The sequence below is a fragment of the Pinus tabuliformis genome, chromosome 5_2 (genome assembly GCF_031772625.1).
Source record: "Pinus tabuliformis cultivar Carrire ecotype Pingquan chromosome 5_2, CPIR1, whole genome shotgun sequence".
Lineage (NCBI taxonomy): Eukaryota > Viridiplantae > Streptophyta > Pinopsida > Pinales > Pinaceae > Pinus > Pinus tabuliformis.
In genome coordinates, this window is record NC_142306.1 from 154,969,146 (window position 1) to 154,993,624 (window position 24,479).

The following is a 24,479-nucleotide window of genomic DNA, read 5'->3' on the forward strand; positions in this document are numbered from 1 at the left end:
TAGTTATAACATAACCAAATAGCCAACTAGGTGTTAAATTTGACCCTTCTAAAGTCCTTTTCATCATGGTCACATGAATAGCCCCTTTTCCATGAATAATGGGCCTAACATGGCACACTCTTGAATCACGGTGGACAAAACAGGAAGGTCAATTTTCATGTGACATAACTTTTGCATATGGACTCCATTTGAGGTTATTCTTGTGTTGTTAGAAAATTATTTGAGTTTATAATAACAACGGGGGGTCTCATGCCATTGAGATTTTTTGAACCACAAAAAACTTGATTAGATGCCTCAAAATGCCTTCAGAAGGTTTTGAAACCTTATTTTCCAAACTAAGACCTGCTAGTAAAAAATGGTTCTATGAGTTCATTCCTCCAATTTTTCTACTCTAAGAGCATCAACATGGATGACAAATACTATAATGACCCAAATTCGATAAAAAAATATACATTAAAGAAAATATTTAAGGGTAGAAACATAACTCAACTATATATATAAACCTATGTCTAAAATAAAAAAATCTCAAAAGGCTAGAACATTGACCTGTGAAATGAGAACCAAGTATGTGTGTGTGTATATATATGTATATAAACCTATGTCTAGAATCAATAATGTAAAAAATAAATAACATTGACTCGTTGAACAATAACAAATTAGAAGCTCAAGAGGAAGCACTTTACATTGAAGCAATTGAGTCATATTGCCTTGGGAAATTTATCCTACCAATTTTGTGTTTGTGAAGCTGAGGGATTTATCAAGGCATTTATATTGCCTAACACACCTTTTGATTATGTTAATAAGGTCATCACGGGGTCTCTTCCTACTCAAGATTAATTGTAATCAGTAAGTAGTCAACTTAATATGGGTGTTTGGAAGATTTTTCTTAGGCAAGGCAATGAAGTAGACCAAACATTCCCCAAATGAAGAGGGCTAAACATCTATGATCCTAATATGTCATAAAGTCTCAAATTTTTTCACGAGAGTCCCAACAAAGGCATACGAATAACCCTATGATCTCATAGCATGAAGAGTACAAGAAGACAAAGTGGTTCTTATTATTTAACTCTAAGGAAGTAGTCTAACATTTACTATGGGAACTCTAGCAAAGCAAGACAATTAGAGCTTGGTGTATCCAAGAGGATCAATGAGCCAATAACTAAATGAAGATATGTATTGTAGTAGCACTAGAGCTTTGGTGAGGATGGATCTATGGGTGCAATATGTGTGCAAGGAAGATGATATTTTAAGATCTAGTCACAAATAGCCCTATTTATATTTATTTTAGAAAGGTTTGGAGCATTTATCAAGAACTTGTGAGGAGACAACCTCTCAATATCAAGATCAACTAGACAAACAATGAGGAGGCGTTAGCATACTAGCTAAGGTGGGTCCTAATATTTGTTTGTTGCATAGAAGGCTTGAGTGTAATAAATGGGCATTTAAGATGAACCATATATGGGATGCCCATTTACTTAATCCCATAATCATCGTCAGAAATTAGGAGATCACCAAGGCAATGATTAAGGTAGCGTTGAACTCCCCAATAATGATGGTTCGAGGATGTTATCTCTTTGTGTGGATGTGATTGGAAAACACTGATATAAGAACTCTCTATATCTAGATCTAACATATATCCTAAAGGAATAACCCCAAATTTGACAACCATAAAGGAAAGCAAGAATAACTAGTGAGTGAAAGGGAGAAATCTTTTCTTAGATGCCTTGGAACCGAAGTTAGCAACATTGCTTCTCAAGGGAAGTAATGGTTATGCAACCGTTATTTAAGTGAGACTCAATGGTCTACATAAAACTTAAGCCCATTCTAGAGAAAAACAACCCTTGATATGTGTGTGATGAGATAATGTCCACCCAATCGCCCCTATAAGTGAAAGTGACATTGTTTGGTTCCATCTTGAAAGTGTTGAAAGCCATACCTTCTTTTTTTCCCAGAGTTCACTTATGCCTTTGGATACTTTTTAAAAGGAGGTAGCACACTCGAAGAGGCTTTCCATTCCTTCAATTAGTCACTTACTTCAAATGTGACATTTTTTTTTACGAACGCTTGTGAATTTTAGTTATATAAAAGACAATGATTGAAGCACACAAAAGAGGTACATAGATATAAGATCTTTGTATAACCAGGGAGCTTGAAAGACTTAAATGCACTTACGTACATCCCATACAAAACCCAAAAAAGTCCCAAGTTCATACATTATCTTCAAATACAAAAAAATTGTTAATACTAATAAGATTCTTAAGCATACACAAATTTACTTGTTGGGGTGGACCAGGCTGCCATGAGTGCTTTTGTAGCTATTGGAGACTTCTCCTATGAAACAGAGGAAGAGGGAGAATCCATGCCAAATCCAAGGAGAATCTTAGTAATGATAAGGAAAGGTTGAGAAGGGAGGTGGTATGAATTACATGTGTTTTAACTAGTTGTTTGATGGAATCAACTCACAGATGGAGGAGGATGCTCATTAGGGCCTCCACCCTAGAGCCCAAATCACCCTTAACCGTTATCAAATTTTTTGCCAATGCCTCCACTTCCTCATGCAAATCCTTGCTTGTTAACTCATGCTTATGAAGGGAACTGTGGGTTGCTTGCAGTTTTCCATAGTTTGTGTTTACACCTTCCACAATGTTGAATAGTCAAGTGCCCAAGATTACATCCCTTGGAACCTAAAATGAGAAGTGGGTTTTCCCTACAATGCCTTTATGAGAATACAACTCCAATTGGATGCTAACTATACATTAATTCAAACTCTCCAACACAAGATAAGCCATGAATAGGGTTAGATTTATCCCATAGGCACTGCATGGGAGAAAACTTAATGGATTATTGCCCAAGGTGGAAAGAATATGAGCCATAATGGCAAGAGATGATAATTGAATGTCCTTGCTACCCGCTATGTGGGATGTTATAGTCGATGGTGCTCCCTCACTATTCATTGTTGACATGACAAGTTTGGAGATAGATTAAAGTTATGGAATGGGTTGGTTGACAAGTAGTCCATTAATTGAATACACCCCTTATTTGCTTAGATTGATGGCCAAGTTGGCTTGTGAGTTAGCCAATTTTTTCTTTTTTCTTTTCATATGGAATCATTCCACTATGCATTCCATAATTTCTAATAGAGCATGATTTTTTTCGAGTATAACTGCAAGCCTTATGTCTTTAGCCCTTGATCCACTATACTTGTGTCTAAAAATTGAGTAGAGAGTCTCCTAGGATGAGGAAATGACTTCGATAGTAAGATCGAGCTAAAATAATTCCTTGTAATAGTGCATATGCCTTTGCTAGATTGTTGGGAAGCAATGCTAGTTTCTAAAGAAATTGCCCTTCTATTGTTCATCCAAAGTGAAATATTCCCCATACACCTACCTCCCCTCAAGTGTGACATTATTGAATTTTATATTTCTTATACTTATTTGGTTCATAACAATGTTATTCTCCTACATTCATACTTCTTCATGATATATGCTATTTGTATTTGTACCTAACTTTTTTTTGTTAAATGTCCCCTCATAAAAACTATAAATAAAGATACTTCATTTTCTTACCTTGATTCAAAGTTGTGATGATCTACCCCTTTTTACAAAGATTTAGAGGGTAAAAAATAACCAAAAAAATTCTATAGTTTATATCTATGTCCATAATTCTTACCATCTTGGAAAACCCACTCACTTAAAATGCTTTTTTAATCCATTTTCCATATAAAAAAATGGCAACTTGAATAAACTTTCTAATTAAAAAATTATGCTCAATTAAAGAAATGGTATCGAAGTGGATAAAATTTTAGATTAGTATAGAAGATTACGATGGTTGTATCTCCCTTGATATGCCTTGTGTCTTTATCCAGAAGTGAGACTCCCACTACAACTATTAAATTAAATGCAATTGACAAACTCAAATGCAATAGGAGTGAACTTCATTGGGTCCTTGTAAACCCAAGAGTGGATTGTACTTACAAATTTATATTAATGTGGTAAAACTTCTTCGAGAATGTTTATAATAATATTTTTAAAGTGACAAGTTATATTTATATCAAAAAGAGATTCAAATTTTTAGTTAAAATTTAAATTACTAATAAAATTGATAAGACCCTTATTATATAAAATAGACATTTACAACTATTGAAATATGACATAATAAAACCTACGAGTTGTATGTTATTGTAATGTTTTGAACTCACATGCAAAATAATCCATGAATGTAGACTCTAATGCATAATGAAGATGTTGTAATTAGGTAAACAATATTTAGAGAACATGCATACCTCTTAAGAGGGTGATTAGCTTCCTTATAGATAGATTGGGAATGATAGTGCCAAAAGGTTTATGTTAGAAAGCTAATCATAGTACATTTTTCAGATACGAATATTATCAGAATCTATATTTAAATATAAGTATCAAACACACAAGGTATATTAATACCAAACATCCAAGGTGTGATGGATAATAAAAACTGATTTCGAACAAACAAGCATAGCCAACAAGGATTAAAGTGCCCTTCACTATAACCTTGTAGTTGTTTGCTACATCTAAAGTGACTTTAATAAACGTTGTTTAATACATTGTTACAATGTGGATATTATATTTCGATGTTATGCTTCAATTTGGAAATTATCGAGTAGATGTTTGGAAGATTTTCATTCCCAACCATGATTTTTTAGAAATGATTATTTTTAGGCATATGTGGTGGATATAAGAGATAAGATATGGAGCCATTATCATATAAGATGGTTAGCATTGATATCCAACATAATCATTATTTTGCTATTTAATGCTCAAAAGAGGTTCATGATACACAAATGTTGCACTTATTGTTGTTGTTAATGTCAATGAAAGACCAATAATGGCCTATGGAATTATGAAATATATAACATTAAAAAGAAAACAACGAGGGTCCAAACACACTTCAACAAAATATAATATATAAAATTAGATCAAGAACCCAAAATTCCAAAAAGCAAGAGCAATAGTACATTATATGAGAACCAAATATAAGCTTAAGAGAGAGTTTTGTACTAAAGCAATTGAGGCACACTATCTTGAGACACTTCTCCTACCATTTGAGGACGAAAAGTTTTTTGTTTTTTTTTTTTTTTTGGTTGCGAGGCCAAGGGATTTACGAAGGTATGTGCTTTATTTAATGCACTTGTCCACTGTGTTAATAATCTCGTCACGAGGTCTCTTCTTACTCGAGCTTTGTTGAAATCAGAAGTAATTAACTTGATACAGGTCACTATGGAAGTTTTGTCTCGAGAAAGATAATAATGTAGGTCAACCATCTTCTAAAAGAAGAGGGATAAGCTTCTCTGATCCTCATATACTAAAATGTCCCAAAGTTTGTTGTAAGAATCCCTAAAAACATAGAAGAATTATCCTATGATCTTGTAATACAATGATCATATGAAGACAAAGTGGTTGTTGAGCTTCAATTGTTGGGAACAAGTCTGACGAGTATGATGCTATTGGTGAATATGATGATTTCACTCAATGCGATATTAATGGTCGTAGAGTCTAATAAGTGGTAGGGGAACTCTCACAATGTGAGACAACTAGAGTTTCGCATATCCAAGAGGTTTAATGAACCTACCACCAAAATGAAGATATGTATTATAACAATAATGGAACTATAGAGTGGTTTTATGGGTGCAACTTATGAGGATGAAATATAATATTTGGGGATATCATCTCAAAAGATCTTGTCTGTGTTTCTCTTAGATAAGTTGATGTGTCCGTCGAGAAGTTGCGAGGAGGCAACCTCCCAATTTTAATACAAATTAGATGGAGCAACAATGAGGTTTTGACATACTAGCCAAATGGATCTCATCATTTGTTTGTTGCATGGAAGACATGAGTGCAAGACATGGACCCCATAGATAATCCATTTGGGGGTACCCATTAACGTAAGGCAATGAATCATTGTCACAAATCAAGAGACCATAGAGGCAATGATAGACTATGTAAGAATGATGGTTTTAAGAGCTCATCTTTTTGTGTGAATGTGTTTGGAGAGAATTGGAAGAATCTCTCTCTTTATCTGACTCTAATTTGGAAGTTGAAGGTAAGATCCAAAAGTAAGCATGGCAAGTTAGTGAAAGAGACAAATATATGCCTAGATATGCTAACATTGACATTGAAGCCATAAAGACAAATCATTGCCTAGACATGCTAACATTGATATTGAAGCTAGAAACACTCTTTGCGTCGAGAGGTGCTCTACAACCCATTATAGGGGAGATTTGTAGATGTAATGTAAGAAAGTATGTAAACATTTTTCCATGTCGACTCAATACGTTGAATTTATAAGACATAAAGGATTTGTAAACATTTACTTGTTGGCTCAATTAAATAATAATAAAATGTTAAAAGTAATATAAAACCCCCGGAGATGTTGTATTGTTGGTTAAAAAATTGAAAAGTAATAAAAATATTAAATTCAATTTATTATATTGTAATTTTGTTTTTATTAATATAATTATGAATAACTTTTTAGATAAAAGAAAATCATAATATAGATGTCAATTAAAATATATAACAAATAAGTAGTAGCTATAACTTAAGATCAATTTTACTTTATAAATTAAAATAATGATTTTGTAACCATACTTAAATTTAATTAATAACCACATAAAAACTTTCATACTTACAATAAATTTACAATATAACAATATTTTTAACCATGGATATTAACTCCCACTTTACCATAGATATTATTAACTAGCATTTGCACCAAGAGGTGCAAAGACGCGTTGAAAGTGTTTTGGTTATTTTTACCCTTTCGAATATATATAATAACATTGGAAATAGAAGGGTTTCTAATATTTCACTTAAGGTTGGGGGTCGAATGGTTGAATGGGCTCATAGGTTGGCTAGTTGCAACACGAATTCCCAACAATTCCATATACCTCAAAGTTCCAAGAACTTTCTAACAAGATACATGCTAAATAACCCCAATATTAAAGCAAACACTTCAATTGCTACAAAATAGTGATCTAAACACCCCTTAGAAGAATCCAAAGACCCATACACCTCAATTGTTCTGGGAGTTTTGTGGCAAGTTGCTTACCAACTTTGATATAATATAATTGTTATATTTTTCTTCTCAAATAACATTCTGGTAAGGCTTTGCATTTCTTTGAGGGGACATGAATTTGACATATCTAAGAGCCCATGTTACTTTGTATTCCATATGACTTTACATTTAAGTTATGTTACAACAATCTAATTTCATTTCCAGAGAATATCAATGAAATTAACTTGAATAACTATCTTTCCTGAAAACAACAGAGTAATTCTTTGAGGAGTCCTCACCTCCACTGATTGGGAAGCAACAAAGGTTCTTTGAGTCCTCACTTCAACTGTTCTTGGGGATTTGTGACTAACAACTTACCAACTATAAGAAGAATATCTAAAAACATTTATTTTGTTCATTTAGGTTAGTTTTTATTATTATTTTAGACCAACACTCAATTAAATAAGAATATTTGAGTAATTTACATATCTTCTTGAATTTCTCAAAATATATATATATATATATATATATATATATATATATATATATATATATTTATATTAAAAATATTTTTAAATTAAAAAAAAAATATATTATAAATTAAAACTAATAATAAAATAAAGAATAATTATCATGATTAAATATGAGAGAATTTTTAGAATTTTAACCTACTTAATGATTAAGATTAAAGGTATTGAACTTCACAATTTATTCAAAATTGTATGGATCACAAAATTTAGTAAAATAACTAAATTTCCAAAATAATTAAATTTCCAAGTTCTATTACCTCAATTTCTTTCTAAAATGGATCATCTAAATTTTAGGATTATTTCCTTCCACATTTGCCTATTCCCCGTATCCGCGTTCCTTTGCACCTCTGGGTGCAAATGCTAGTTATCATTTCATGGACCTTTTAATTAGTCTATGCATTCATTGCATAGATAAGTTCACTAATTGAGGCCTATGCGGACGTTCCAAAGAACTTTAAAATGGTGAAGTACTTACTTGGATGTGGCCTCTATGTTGTGTACATCTTCAATTTTCTTTTCTTTTCTTTTCCTTTTTTTAACAAGGTCGGGTAGTTGATATATTACCAAAAGCTGTGATGGAGCAAGCTCCTATTACAATCGACTGTAGCATGATAGAAAACTAAGCAATGAGATAGGAGCGCAGTCCCATCTCCTATGCTTGAGTTCAAAACTTCATATATTTTTATGACTATTCTTGAGTACTGCCTAACAAACTGACCTACTAGGAAAGTAAATTTACATATCATGGATTCTCTGATACTTTTTCATGGCTTGTAGACTGATTGTTCCTGAGTTGACTGGTTCTTCTTGTCATAATTGACCGAGTTCTCTCCTTCATTGCTCATAGTGTTGTTTTTGTAATATGCCACTGCTTCTTCTAGATGTTTGCATTTGGTTTTTAGTGCCATGATCTCTTCTTTCTGCATTGCCATGTTTCTTTTCTGGTAGCTATACTCCATTCTCATTTCGTTTCTGACATCCTTGAGTGACTCTTGCAGTCGTTGAATCATGAATTTGTTCGCTTTGCATGTTGGACATGCATCATTCCTTGCTGCCTTTTCAATGGGGTTGAATTCCATTTGTTTTGTTTTCTTGTTCTTCCTCTTGTGCTGCTTATTGTTCCTTGTTTTGTTGTGCTTCCTGGATCTTGTTTTGCTTGAGATAATACTTCCTCTATTGATGCTGACCACGTTTCTTTTGTCCTACGCTTTCCTACCTGTTGTAGCTTTGTTCATGTGTATGACAGTAAAGGAATGGGGCCAAAGCTTGGTTATGAAAGTCAGGGAGAAGGGCTGAAATGGAGGGAGGGGCAGATGATAGGCGGGGATGCTCAGAGAGGCTTTGCGCTGCGATGGAGAGTAGCTGTTTGAAGGGAGTGACGGGATGCGGGAGTCATGGACTGAGAAAGAAGGCAGGGAGGGGCTTAGAAAGGGCGACAACACTGTGTGCTGGACAGGGGAGATGAAGATCTCTTCATGAACATCATGGACTGAGAAAGAAGGCAGGGAGGGGCTTAGAAAGGGCGACAACACTGTGCGCTGGACAGGGGAGATGAAGATCTCTTCATGAACGAGATTTTGCCTTATACTGGAGTTGCTTGTATTGTTCAAGTTCCCTCTGTTCTTATAGCGATTGAGAGCAACCCGAGGTCTGCCATCGATGGGATGGATTGCTGCTTGGTTCTTGTGACCAAGATTGCGATCGTCCTGCCTGCCTTTGCTCATGCAAATTTCTAAACTATTATGATGTTTCCTTTGCCTTCTCGTGATTTTCTGCCTTTCACTGCAGTGATGTGTCCTTTGTTGATTTCTGACTGCTGATTTATGTTTTGTTTCTTTTATCATTGTGCTTTGTTCCTTGTTTTTGGTGGGCTTCATACTTATGATCTTTTGCTGATTATTATGGAACAGAGTTGTGATATTCCTCATGATTTTCACGAACATTCCCTTCATTTTTTTTCACTGCTTGATTTGCAAAATAATCCGCCTGTTGATTGTGTATTCTCAAGACATGTCTGAAGATTACATCGCCAGAACCTTCTAAGTTCTTCCTGATTCTTCTAAAAATTCTGCTCATGAACTCATTGCTTGGGTTTTTGTTTCGGGCCATTGCCTCTATTATTATGGTTGAGTCTCCTATTATTATAGGATTTTGTATTTCTCTTTTTTTAATTATTCTTGTTCCCATCAACAAGTTGTATGCTTCAGCCTTATTATTTGAGATTTGTCCCAGTCCCCATTCATATGTGACATTTTCTTTCCCATCAGGATCAAGGATTATTCCCCCTGCCCCTGCCTTTCCCGGATTATGCTTTGAGGCCCCATCAAAGTATAGGCAATATCTATTCTGATTTTTTTTCCAATTTGCGAGTTCCTCTTCACTCATTCTTATTTTCCAAATATTTCCTGAGTTTATCTTCCTCTGTCCTTTTTGTCCATTGTTATTTATTATGGCTTTGCTGAGCCAATCTCACTCTTCTTGTTGAAGAGTGTTGTAATCTATTGGTGTTGTTCCTTTGACGTTGAGGATTTCAGAAGTTAATCCCCACGTTTTTGAGAGGGTCTTCCCTATTCTTGGAGTTTGGTTTTTGAAGATGCACTTGTTTCGTGTCAACCAAATTTGCCAACATAGAACTACTGGAATGCATTTCCATATTCTCTGAATTGTGACTTTCTTCTTTGTTGTATATGGATAGGCCTTCTCTAAAGTTTGAAGAAAATCTGGCAAAGGCTTTTCAAAATTTATACTTATTTCCAAGGGGCTTATAAGTTGCTGCCAGCATTCTTTGGCAAAAATGCATTCTTGGAATAAATGTTGAATGTTTTCTTCGGCCTGCAGGCATAATGGGCATCGTGATGGGCCTTGAAAGCCTTTTTTTAAAGTTTTCACTGGTCAAGATCTTCCCTTTTAAAAGAGTCCAGATGAACATTTTGATCTTAGGCAAACTTTCTGATTTCCAGGCTATTTTCCAAGAATCCCAATCTTGTTGATTTGGTTGTTCTTGTAGGATTTTGTATCCAGTCTTGACTATGTATTGCCCACCACTTGGATCCCAGAGGTAATCATCTTCCTCATCATAGTTGATTGGTGCTGCCCCTTTTAGGAGCTGCCTAATTTTGCTCCATTTCCCTTCCAGGTTTGCGGGAATTGTTGAAATTTTCCAGTCTTGCCATTCCTTTTGGTTCCATAGAGAAATTGAGTGTAAAGTGTTGAGACCTTTTCCTTTCATCCACTCTTGGATGCCTTCAATTTTTGGATGAGTCTTCAGTGGTTCTTTTCCCATGATTCTGTCCTCCCAAATCGATATTGTTTTTCCATTGCCTGGAATTTTAGAGATGTAGCTACTCATTAGAGGAATTGTTTTTTTTACTAGCTTCCATGCTTGAGTACATTGTCTTATTGGGATATTTCCATTGAGCAGTCTTTTCCTGGAGCCATCCATGTATTTTGAGATGAGAGTTTTTTTCCACCAGCTCTCTTTTCCTGTGATCAGTCTCCATACTATTTTCATTCCCAGGGCTGCATTCATGAGCCCAGGTATCTGTATTGATAGGCATCCTTGTTCATATGGTAGCACTACTTGCTCCCACCTAACCAGGCTGAATTTTTTGTTTTCTTGCTTCCCCCTGCCATAAAAAGCTTCTTAAGATTAACTCCATTTGTTTGTGGGCACTTGCTGGGGCCATGATTATTGCATATTGGTAGATAGGTAGTGCTGCAAGGAGTGCTTTGATTAATATTACCCTTCCTGCCATATTTAGCCACATCATACCCCAACTTTGTATTTTATTTTTCATTTTTTCAATCTGTTTAGTCCATATTTCTGCCTTCATGTTCTCTTTTGAGATTGGAAGTCCCAGGTAAAAGAAGTGAGTCCATTTTTCCTGTACGGGGATTTCTAAGATTTGTGAAATCCTTTGCATGATTCTGGAAGGGGTATTCCATCCATATATTCTGCATTTTGTGTTGTTTAAAAGCCCACCTGAAACCTGTAAAAAATCATCCAATTTTTTTTTGAACCTTCTTGCTATTATTGTTGATGCCCCTCCCAGCAACAATGTGTCATCAGCAAAAAGTGAGTGGTTTATTGTTTTTACTCCTTTTGCTATTCTGAGCCCTGTGATGTTTCTTTCTTTTCTTTGTTTTTCCAAGGCTCTGCTTAAAGTTTCCACCATTATAATATATAGGAAGGGAGAGAGAGGACATCCTTGCTGAGGCCTCTTGTGCTTTGAAAAAATTCACTGGGCCTTCCATTTATGAGGGGGGCAATCCATGGAGTAGAGATGCATGCCTGGATGACTTCTATTATTTCTCTTGAGAATCCAAGTTTCTGGAGGACAGCCATTAGATATGGATGGTTGACCCTGTCAAATGCATTTGCCATATCTAATTTGATTATGATGCCTTTTTCTTGCCTTAGAATACTAGAGTGTACAGCTTCCTGTACAATAATTACATTATCTATGATTTGCTTGTTGGGCACAAATCCTCCTTGATTTTCAGATATGATTATTGGAAGCACTTCCTTGATTCTATTTGCAATTATTTTTTTTATTATCTTATAAGAGGAATTGCAAAGAGAGATAGGGTGAAACCTGTTGAAAGTGGAGGGGTTTGACTCCTTTGGGACTAGAGCAAGGTAGGAGGATTTTGTGTTGCTTCCTATTTTTTTTTGTTTGAAGACATTCTTCACCATTCTTAAGAAGTCCTTTCTGATTGTATACCAATGAAATCTGTAGAATGCTATTGTAAAACCATCTGGCCCTGGGGCTTTATCCGGATGCAGGCTCCATATAGCCGCCACTACCTCTTCTTCTGTGAGTTCTTTGCACATTTCTGCGTTTTGATCTCTTTTGATTTATTTTTTTTGTGTGCTATAGGAAATCTTCATATTCAGCCGTTTCTTCTTTTGCTGAAAGTAAATTTTTGAAGTGCTTGTGGGCTGCTTTTTTTAATTCCTCCGCACCTTTGACCTCTTGACTTTCAACTTGTATTTTTTCTATTTGGTTTCTTGCTCTTCTAATCTTCATTGTGTTGTGGAAAAATGATGTATTTTTATCCCCTACCTTGAGCCACAAGCTTCTGGATTTCAATCTAGCCTCTTCTTCTTCTTTCCTATTTTCCCTATATATTTCCCAAAAAATTTCCTTCTCTCTTAGATAATCTTGCTTGCCTTCTTCTTTGGATTCTTTTTCAATTTGCATGTTGTCCATTTTCTATTGTAACTCTTCTTCTTCTTTTTTGCTCTTGCCCATTCCTTTAGCTTGGCTCTTACATTTTTTAATTTTGTCTCCCAAATATACTGTGGTGATCCTGATACTCTTGGCTCCCATGCTTCCTTAATTAATTCACTGATTTCTATATTGCTGTCCCAAATTGAGCTGTATCTAAATGGGAGCGGTCCTTGATTTTCCATTTTGCCCATGACTATTGCCACCGGTTTATGGTCGGATGCCGTGGTGTGTAAAATTTTTGATTTGATGGAGCTGTACACTGCTGCTATGTTTTCTTGTATCAGGATTCTATCCAACCTTTCTTTTATGTTGCTTTTGCCCACTCTTTTATTGCTCCAGGTGTATTTCCCGTTGCTTGGAGGGATGTCTATTAAATTGTGTTGTTCCATTATTTCTTCTAGAGCATCCCTGGATGGGTCTGTGTGATATGTTCCTCCAAACTTTTCTTCTATACTTCTTACCAAATTTAAGTCTCCTCCTAGGATTATTTTCCCAGCTTGCGTTTCTTTTAGTGCTTCTTTTATGGTGGCCCAACATTGCTCTTTTTCCTTGTAGTGATTGGGGGCGTATATGTTTATGACACTATACTTCTCTTTTGTACTGATTTGCATTAGATCCGTTTGTATCCAATGCTGATCTTTTTTTTGTTGTATTAATTCCCAGATTCCTTTCTTCCATATTGTGCAGATACCTCCTGATGCTCCTATTGCCTGTATTGCTTCCCCTTCATAATATTTATTTATTTATTTATTTATTTTTTAATTTTTATTTTATTTATTTATTTTTATTTATTTATTTATTTATATATATATATATCTATATATATATATATATATATATAGATATATATATATATATATATATATATATATATATATATTTTTATTTTATTTTTTTTTATTTTTTTTTTTTTTTCAGTTTCTTGGCTATTTGTTTTTGTCTCCTGAATCATAAGGATGTCTGGGTTTTCTTTTGCCAGAATGTCTCTTGTGGCATTTTCTTTGAAGGATGATCCCATTCCTTGGCAATTCCAGGAGACCACTATCATTATTTGCTTGTTGGGTGGTGCATGGGTCCTTTCCCTCTTTGTTGGCTTTTTTTGTTGTTTCCTGTGCTCCTTCCTAAGAAGGTTTCCATAGGTTGCTGCGTTCCTAATGCCATTTCCTTTGCTGCTGCTTCGTCCCTCAACTCTTTGTTTGTCTTTCTTCTTGCTTTTTTTTTTATATTCTACATTCGAGAGTGCTTCCTTTGTCTGCTTTCTTGTTAGGATTCTGTCTACTGGGGGGAGTGAAGTATGGGTGTTTGAGACCAGAGGGGATGAAGGGGGGTTGGGAGTATGGTGGGGGGATCTGGATCTAGATTTGGATCTGGGTCCGGGGGATGGGGGGGCTGAGGGATCCAGTGGCTCAAAAGGATTAAGACTAGCAAGAGGATTGTTGTCTGCTTTTGGTGATAGAGGGTGGAGATCAGAGGATATGGTGGGCTGCGTAGAAGAATGATTTGGTTGTTTATTGACTGTCTTCTTTCTTTTAACCTGTTCCCATTTGTTTTCCGGATCTTCAATCTTTTCATTTTTATTTTCTTTTTTTTTTGTACATCTATTAGCAAAATGGCCATATTCGTGACATACCTTGCATTTGAAGGGGATTTGTTCATAATCCAGCTGTTGTATATGCGTCCACTAATCCACTTTGATTTTGATGGCTTCTGGAAGCCCTTTCCCTAGATCCACTTCTACACAGATTCTGGCACATGCATGCATATTTTCCTTTGGCTCACACCTGTCTATGTATTTCCCAACTACATTTCCTATGGCTTTAACTGAATCATCTCCCCAACAGTGGAGGGGAAGATGCGGCAATCTGACCCAAACGGGGACGACATTGGGTACATCCATTTCTGGATCGAAATCCGGCATCCATCTGTTTAAATACAGTCCCCTTGTATCCATAAAGTAAGGGCCATTCCTAAATATCAGATCTCGATCCTCCTTGGTTTCAAAGTGAAAGGTGTAGTACCCTCTTCCACAGAACCTGATTGAGATTTTCCCATTTATTAATGCAGTCCAGTTCCTTTCTACCCATTTTTGGACAGTTTTGGGCGATTTGTGTACATCTTCCATTATTAGAAATAATATACACTTAATTTTATTTCAATTGGATTATTTAGTAGAGTCATCCATGACAGCCTTGTTATTATCACTAAGAGGGAATTCCACAAGTGCATGCATGAGTTTCACTAATCTCCAATTTTATGAGATGGTTAACTCATTAATGCATGGCCAATTAACTAGGATTATGTGTTAGTTTTATATAGTGGATGTTCATATCTCTCTAGATTCACTACTAGACTCACTATTTGTTGACAAGGTTAATCCTCTCTGCGGACATAGACGATCCCTCTAGCCCAATGAGTGGGTCTAGCAACTTGAGAGGACAATCAACTAGACATCTTCCTAGATTATGATTGAAAAATAGAACAAGAGAGAAGGCCTACCTTGTTTAGATGCTAATCTGTTTTTCTTTGTTGAAGTCCTCGAACTACTTATGTCAAGGTCTTGTTCCTGCTTCTTCCAACGCTTATGTACCTGCACAAACAACCAAGAGACAACAAAGCATGCCAAAACCAATAGCAAATCCAATAATAATCTATTTAGCTGATCAAGGAATGGCAAACAAATACATACATGAACATATATATTGGGAAGATGAACCAGCAGTTGTATTATTATTTAAAGAATAATGGGGAGGCTTACAACCATAGCCTTGATGTTGAAAGGCTCTCCTTGAGTGGTAATCCAAGTCCAAGCCAAGAAACTATCCAACACTCCTTCTCCAAGTCTAATGAATAACCTCTAGGCACAAGCTTAGCATAGGGGTGCAAATGGACATATATCAAACCAGCGTCTAACCTGACCAACCATTTCGGAATGGGAGAGGATGAATTTATAGATTGGGAGAGGGAGTTAGGACTTCTCCAAAGATAGGATTAGGCCCACATCTCAAGGAGATAGCTCATAAGGGTAAGACAAAGAGGTCAAGATGGGAGGATTCAACCTCATCTATGAGAACCCACCTCCAGCTCGCCACTCTGGAAGCTTCTAGATCACAAAGCTTCTCATCTCCTTTGGTAAAATTACCTTTTTGGGATCATCGCGGGTATATGAGAAAACAGAGCGATGCCATTGCAGGTCGGGTATAGTGAAACATGCGACCATTGCGGTTTTTAGCCTCATAAGAGCGATGATGCTCAAATTAGGGTTAAAGAGCTATTTCCTTTAGGGGAAGCTCAAGGAATTTTCCAATCAATGTCTTAGGAAGGCTCTGAACTGCATATATGAATGAGTACACTGCATTATGGTCATGTTTCGGGAACTTCAGGGTATGTCACAGGGAAGTGCAGGAGGTGTGACAAAATACTGTGTAATAGATGCCCCCTAAAGCATGAAGGGAGAACAAGGAGTGATGGTTGAAATGCTTTATGAGCTTTTGCCAAGGAAGAGGACACATACTGTCACGAGACCTGCAAACCAAGGATGCACATACATATACATATTTGAGATTAAGACATGAATGCACGGTAGGGACGCAATCATCTGGATGATGACGACTATATAAAAAGATCCATGGTATGGGCGCAGCCATCCAGATAATAGGGATAAGTATAAATATGAAGTCTCACGGTATGGTCATAGCCATCTGTATAGTAGAAACATGTGTACAATCATGAATAACATAAAACTCCACGCAGCCTAAGTTATATCAAACATAACTCAGGGTCTTACGTTCCATCCCAACCCGATCAAAGTATGAAATCTAACATGTGAATGAACGTGTCGTAGTCGAACATGTTAGAAAACCACCTGGTTACCGGTCATTGATGTGGACCGTTAACAAGAACGAGAGGAACCACCCATAATGACAATGGATCTCAAGGTACAATAGTACAATCCATGAATGTGATAACGAAGCTGAAGTCGAACACTCATGGAATCACCCGATTGAAGGCCAATAGTGAAAACCTGTCATCGGATGTGAAGAAATTGCCATTAAAGCATGCAAGCTCTAAGGTACTGAAAGGGAATTTCTAAGTCATATTCCTAGATAATGAGTCGAAGTCGGCAGGAAGTGACTTGTCGAAGGAGGGTCATAATGATCCCCCCATCATCAACATGAAATGAGGAACAAAGTGGAATAATTTTCAAGATTGTAACAATGACTCAAACATTGTATAGGTAAATAAATGCAGCTTGGACTTCTTTTGAACATATTGGTGACACGACTCCGAAGTGTGGCAACATTTGACTCGACATAGGACTAAAGGTCATGATGACATAATGGAATAGTCAAACGAGAGGCAAAATGGATCACCCAAACCCGGGAGGAAAAGTGACTAAGTGAGGATGTTCCAAACTCGACACGAGAGCATAAGAGTGTCATGTTCAAGAGAGACATGCTTCCTATACAAAGGATGTCTTATCTTCATTTCCCCCCGCTATTTCTAGCGAGTACCCCAATTATTTTTATCACAAGCTTGAAGGAGAAGCTCGGTCTCATCGTGGTGACGAGTCTTTTGTCGTGAAGTTTTTATGAGTTCGACGTAAGAATAACTTAGTTTCTTTTTCATGTTTAGAGAGTTTGAAAAAGAAACAAAAAAGAAAACTCCATCATGTCCCCTTTCGTAATTTGTCTCTTGAATCCGAAAAGGTAGAAAACAATATCCGAGAGAACCTCCTAGCCATGTTTGACTAAGGTGTTCCTTTTTCGTACAATAATCTATCTCAGTCCGGAAAAGGGTTAAACTTATACTGAGTAGACGTCGATTCATTTACTTTAACGAGTTCAAAATGACAAGTACTCGACAATCTTTTCATATTTTTGGAGTCTAAAAAGAGCTGAAAGAGGACTCCACCTGAAGGAACGAGTGGTATGAAAGGACAACAACTGGTTTCGATCATGATGGAACTGCTCAAAACATGTAAAGGTTAAGAGGCTGGCTAATAATACCACCCATTGCAAATGTTCCTCAAGCAAGGGTAAAACAATAAAGTGAAAGCATATGATCGACCAAAGAGATGGTGACGATGGAATGAAAGAACCAAGGCTCATCTTAACAAAAAGGGCTGTTTAAAATGGCAATCACGAGATGTGAAAAGGGAATGGTTTCATTTTTACACGAGCTTGAAACATTGGAAACTATGCTTGAGTATACTTGAAGATGGTTTCATTTTTTCACAAGCTTGAAACATAAGAAAAACTATGCTTGGATTTGGTTTCATTTTTTACACAAGCTTTAAACAAAGATAAACTATGCTTGAGATAAGTTTGCATGCCCCCAACATAATGGCTCATTCGAGGTACAAGGTTAATTTTGTTGACAAGGTTAATCCTCTCTGCGAATAGAGACGATCTCTCTAGCCCAATGAGTGGGTCTAGAAACTTGAGAGGACAATCAACTAGACATCTTCCTAGATTATGATTGAAAAATAGAACAAGAGAGAAGGCATACCTTGTTGTGATGCTAATCCAATTTCCTTTGTTGAAATCCTCGAACTGCTTGTGTCAAGGTCTTGTTCTTACTTCTTCCAGTGCTTATGTACCTGCACAAACGACCAAGAGACAACAAAGCACGCTAACAACAATAGAAAATTCAATAATAATCTATTTAACTGATCAAGGAATGCCAAAAAAATACATACATGAACATATATATTAGGAAGATGAACCAACAATTGTATTATTATTTAAAGAATAAAGGGGAAGCTTACAACCATAGCCTTGATGTTGAAATGCTCTCCTTGAGTGGTAATCCAAGTCCAAGCCAAGAAACTCTCCAACACTCCTTCTCCAAGTCTAATGAATAACCTCTAGGCACAAGCTCAACATAGGGGTGCAAATGGACATAGATCAAACCAACCTCTAACCTAACCAACCATTTGGGAATGGGAGAGGGAGTTAGGACTTCTCCAAAGATAGGATTAGGCCCACATCTCAAGGAGGTAGCTCATTGGGATAAGGCAAAGAGGTCAAGATGGGAGGATTCAACCTCATCTATGCGAAACCACCTCCAGCTCGTCGCTCTGGAAACTTCTATATCACGAAGCTTCTCATCTCCTTTGGGAAAATTACTTTTTTGGGACCATCGCGGGTATATGAGCAAAGAGAGCGATGCCATCGTAGGTCGGGTATAGTGCAACATGCGACCATCGCGATTTTTACCTTCATAAGAGTGATGATGCTCAAATTAGGGTTAAAGAGCTATTTCCTTCAGGGGAAGCTCAAGGAATTTTCCAATCAATGTCTTAGGAAGGATCTAAACTACATATATGAATGAGTACACTGCATTATGGTCATGTTTCGGGCACTTCAGGGTATGTCACAGGGAAGTGCAGGAGGTGTGACAAAATACTGTGTAACACTATTGTACTAGTTCAACCAAGTATAATATATTGCATTGAATTGTACTCTCTCATAATTTTCTTTTTAGCCCATGAATAGAATTTATTAATTTTTTTCTCTATCAAATTTCTTTCTTCTTTCCTTGCAATTTTTGTTCATTGTTTTCTAGCTAGATCCAACTTGTGTAGGTTCAACTACAATTTCACATGGTATTAGAGCCCATGGGATCTAGGAAGAAGGATCATAGACAATCTATTTACAGGTATTGAAGATTGGAGCTATCAGAAAGAATGGAATTTCCATTTGTAATTTTCACTCCATATAACTATTTGGAATGGAAGCTAAAGATTCTATTTCAACTTAGAAGTAGAAACTTGTATCTGCTAGTCACTGAAACATAAATTGAACCAAATTTTGTAGTAGAAAATTCAAAAAATATAAATTGAACCAAATTTCGTAGTTGAAAAATCAAAGTATAAATCAAAATATTTCAAGAGCATGGACTAGACCTTTGGTCTCCTATGCTTATTAATTTCTCCATGACTATTCCATATTGAAGCATTCACCACTCCAAATCAACTTTGAACCACTTTGGAGACATTTTTTAGAAAGCTCAATAGGATGTAGAGTCATCCTTAGAAATGAGCTAAACCCATTAAATCCTAACAATTTTGAAAACATTCAAGATTTAGACCAAACACAACTCCACTTAGATCTGTTTTTTACTGAATTCTTGTTGCATTAAAATTATGTTATATTAGTTTTCCTATTCTCATCATTTTTATATGATTGCACCAGTTTGGCGAATGGCATATATTGATGGCTCCTCTTTCCTTTCAACTTTGCAAATGAATTATATTATAATGTTTTTCCTTTCAACGCTGAAAATTAATTATATTATAATGTTTCACTGACAAATTGTATAATAATTTCTTAAGTTGAAATATGGAATCACATTGCACCCCTTCACCGTCTCATTTTCATCTTTCATGATGGCAAAAGTTTGATATGATAGAACTGAAGAAAAATATGGAAAGGGTGAATTAGGTACAATTTTTATTATTTTTAAACATGGACTACTAAAGCTTCCCTTTCTGGATCCTCGTTTGCTTTCAATGGAGGACTAAAGAGGTGAGCTGAGCATGAATTACTTTCCAACAAGGATTGAGCTCCACAGAAGGTATATTCAAGCCTTTATTCAAGGGACCCATGTCAAGGAAACAACCTCGAAAGCATGGCAAAGGCTTCCCCCTTGTGGAGCATTGTTGCATATTTTGTGGAGGCACTATGTGGTGCATTGAACATGGCTCGTTAAAGAATAAGTGTTATTATTTATGTTAGCACCTAAAGCCTGTTATTGTTGGAAGAGGCATTTGGGTGCCGTTAACTATGTTTTTATTTTAAGATTTTTTTGGATGGATGTAGATTACAGAAAAAGGTAGTTATTTGGTGGCATTAAGGGTTCTGATACTTCGTCTGGAGGAAGAGAGTTTTGCTCGTATGGTGTTTGAAAAGAAGGATGTAGTTGAAAGAGTCTTCTAGATAAGTTTGTTGGTGAAAGAAAGTAATTCTTTATAGAAGGATGTAGCTGAAAGAGTCTTCTAGATAAATTTGTTGGTGAAAGAAAGAAATGCTTTATAGGCGACATAAAGATAAATAATGGATATGAGTTGCAGTAAGTGACACCGTGCAATTCTCATTCCTTTTCCTGCTCAAGGCCACATAAATCCCATGATGCAAGTGGCCTTGAAGCTTGCGGAGGAGGGATTCCTTATCAGTTTTGTAAACTAACTTGTGAGATCTCTCACCAACAATATATGCCATCCAATGAAGTCTTCTGTTTGATTTCATGCCTTAATGCTCAAGATGTTATCGAACCCTCGATCCTACAAGAAAATATTTAGTAAGTTTATCAAAATATTTAATACTCCAACCAAAAACAATCCAAAATAATGAGAAAATCAAAGATCCAAGTGATTGGTTTTATCGTTTTAATTATTTCAACTTTTTATGCTTAATGTTTGTGCCTTATTCCATAGGTCCAATGTCAAATTGCTCAAACTTAACCTTGAATTCTCCAACATGGATGCTTCATTTTATTGACGTGGAAAATGTGGTTGATTGCGACGATAATTGATGAACAAAATTTTACGTTAACTAACATTTATCATTCCCCAACACTTTTGGATGATGCTAGAACTCTCAAGGTGCTGTGATCCCGGGCTGAATAGTCAATAGGCAGTGTGTTGTTTAAATAACAATGATTTTTATGTTAATTAACGACCTTCGCGCCTCATTTTGGTGTCATGAGAAACCTTAGTGAATGGAAGCCTCTGCAACCCCCAAGTTGACTGGTAAATGGATGTATCATGTGGTGAGTAGTATGACAAGTTATTAAATTATAAAACTAAAATTCTACCACTAGATAAATAGATTTATGGATACTATAATTCTAGGGTGGCAGATGATGTCAATTACCACTTTAATGGTGCGTTGAGGGTTGTTTGAAATGTGAACCATGTAGGGAGGTAAGTGAACCCATAAACTTTTTCACTAATACTCGCACTGACATTGCCAAGCTGTGTGATGTTATAGAAAACATGATTGTCCCATTTCTCGACAACCTCATTAACCAAATCAAAGAGGAAGATAATGATGCAACAAATATGATGTCGACATGATCTGAAACATCGATTTTGTCGTTAAATCCAAGAAGAACACAGTGAACTCTCTGATGAGCCTCGAACAATGAATTAAAATGCTAATTGCTTTCTTTCCCTCTTGCCCGCACAAACCAACTTGTCATTGGTCCTTCCTATCTGACTTGACATCCCTGGCTCTCTCCAGTGTGAGAGGAGTACCAATTCAATCAAGCAGGAGGAAGAAACAACAGAGACATTGGAATTATCAGATGATGATGGTACTGATCCGATGAACATGTGAGAAAGAATTGACCAGTGTAGGTAGTGTGCGGTTGCATTTACAACACCCGAGTTGGTTTTGGCAGATATGAAGTTCTGGCCTGTTCCAGATTCGCATTGAGTGTTGAATTCCCAGAGTGAAGGCAAGTAGAAACTGTTGAACCGCAGCTCATGTAACTTAAAATGACGCGTGTCCTCTTTGACAGCCGTCAAATTGGTGTTTATGTGACAACGGTCGATTTGGTATATTTTTTTATAGAACAACCAATGTGCTACAGTGTTATGAGGAAGAACCTCATAATATAACGTCTTTCGGCGTAATTAAGCTTTGTTACAATACCATGGCTCATCAATACCACATGCCAAAAAACCATCTCTCATTTCACAATCAAAATATTTATAAAATATTTTATTTGAATTTAATTTTACATTTTTTTTGAAATTAAATCCAAAAGCAAAAATATTATAATTACTTTTGAGATATATCTAAACCCTCTATCACATTAAAATATATAAGATATAAATAATAGTTTTAAATTAAGATCCGTTTTACCATATAAATTAAAATAATAATTTATAACCATATTTAAAATTTCATTAACAAGCACATAAAAATTTAATACTTACAATAAAAAATGGCCGAATACATCAAGCATATGAAGAAGCAATCTATCCCATAAGCTATATTTCTAAATAATTTTTTTCTTTCTAAATATGACAAGATTTTTATCCATGGATATTCACCACATTTTACCATAGATATTATTCACTGGCAAATAGACTTTGTTACAATACCATGACTCATCAATACCACATGCTCAAAACCCATCTCTTGTTACATAAAAATAAAAATAAATAAAATTATTAATTAAAACATTTTGACTCACTTAAATTACACAAAAAAAAATTAAATTAAAAATAAATAAATAAATAATTATAAGTAATAATTAAGCCATTCTAAATCCATTTTAACTTTAGATCTTAGGATCAAACCTCTAAAAATATATATATATTTTTTCCAAATTTTACACTAAAAAAAATTTAAACCTAAAAAAAATTGATTTCCCTATTAAAAGTCTCTAAAGCAAAACAAAAACTATATAACACGAATAATTTTTTTTGCTACCGTCCAACTAAACCTAAGAAGAGCACTCTTAAATGTGTGTACGACGAGGATCGCGAAGATAACAATCCTTGATCCGCGTCGCCTAGTGAGTGTGCACCGTCGGTTATGATGGGCAATCGAACGGTCGAGATTGTGTGCCGCCAAATTTGAAATTCAAATCCTCATGGAGAAGCATAAGCAAGGGTACCTCAGCCTTTTTAACAGAGGGGTCCTCAGAGTTACAGGCAGAGTGGGAAGTGAGCAAAGAAGAAAAGTGAAGTCCAGCGAATAGTAAAAATGTCAGGCCGAGGAAAGGGAGGAAAGGGTTTGGGGAAAGGTGGTGCCAAGAGGCACAGGAAGGTACTGAGAGACAACATTCAGGGTATTACCAAGCCTGCCATCAGGCGTCTCGCCAGAAGGGGAGGCGTTAAGCGCATCAGTGGTCTGATTTATGAAGAGACCAGAGGTGTCCTCAAGATATTCTTGGAGAATGTGATTAGGGATGCTGTCACTTATACTGAGCACGCTCGCAGAAAGACAGTAACTGCTATGGATGTAGTCTATTCGCTGAAGAGGCAAGGCAGGACCCTCTATGGCTTCGGCGGTTGAGGAGTTCTACTGTTTAAATTTCGCCATTTTCATAACCCCACGGTGTCTTTCGACACCACCCATCTTCTTCTGGAAATGATTTGCCTTTTTAGGGTTTTATTTTAGTCTTTTCTGGTTTTTGAATAGGTTTTGTTGTGTCAGGGTTTGAAGAATGCTGTTACCGTTCATGCAGGCAATAGCTAATTGCAATTTGTGGAGCTTTTGTTAATTTGTTTCTAGAATTTGAGGGGCTAGTACTAATTTTGAGTCATAGAATTTAAATGTGTTGGGTTCTGTTTTGTTTTTGACTGTAAGGTTCATGGCTAACTACAGTGAATTCATCTTCGCATGGTTACTGGATCCATTATCCGAAGAAGCTTAGCTTGTGATTCATGGGTAACCACAGTGGATTCATCTTTACATGCTTACTGGATCCATTACCAAAGAAGCTTTTACACCTTTGCATGGTTGCCGGATCCATTATCCAAAGAAGCTTGACTTGTGATTCATGGGTAGCTAAGCTTTTACACCTTTGCATGGTTACCAGATCCATTATCCAAAGAAGCTTAACTTGTGATTCATGGGTAGCCACAGTGGATTCATCTTTACATGCAATTTCAAACCTCTTCATAATCTATATACGGTGCCAAATTGTTGAATGAAAACCCATAATTTTA

General features: G+C 36.1%; 1 protein-coding gene across 1 annotated transcript; it reads left to right on the forward strand.

Moving 5' to 3' along the window:
- The first annotated feature begins 23,380 nt into the window (after positions 1-23,380).
- Positions 23,381-24,278, forward strand: LOC149157985 (histone H4-like). Its single transcript, XM_089437690.1, has one exon. The coding sequence runs from the start codon at positions 23,512-23,514 to the stop codon at positions 23,821-23,823; it is 312 nt and encodes a 103-aa protein (XP_089293816.1). The 5' UTR covers positions 23,381-23,511; the 3' UTR covers positions 23,824-24,278.
- The last annotated feature ends 201 nt before the right edge of the window (positions 24,279-24,479 follow it).

Coding starts and splice junctions, on each gene's coding strand:
- LOC149157985 (XM_089437690.1), top strand. CDS start 23,512: ATGTCAGGCCGAGGAAAGGGAGGAAAGGGTTTGGGGAAAGGTGGTGCC.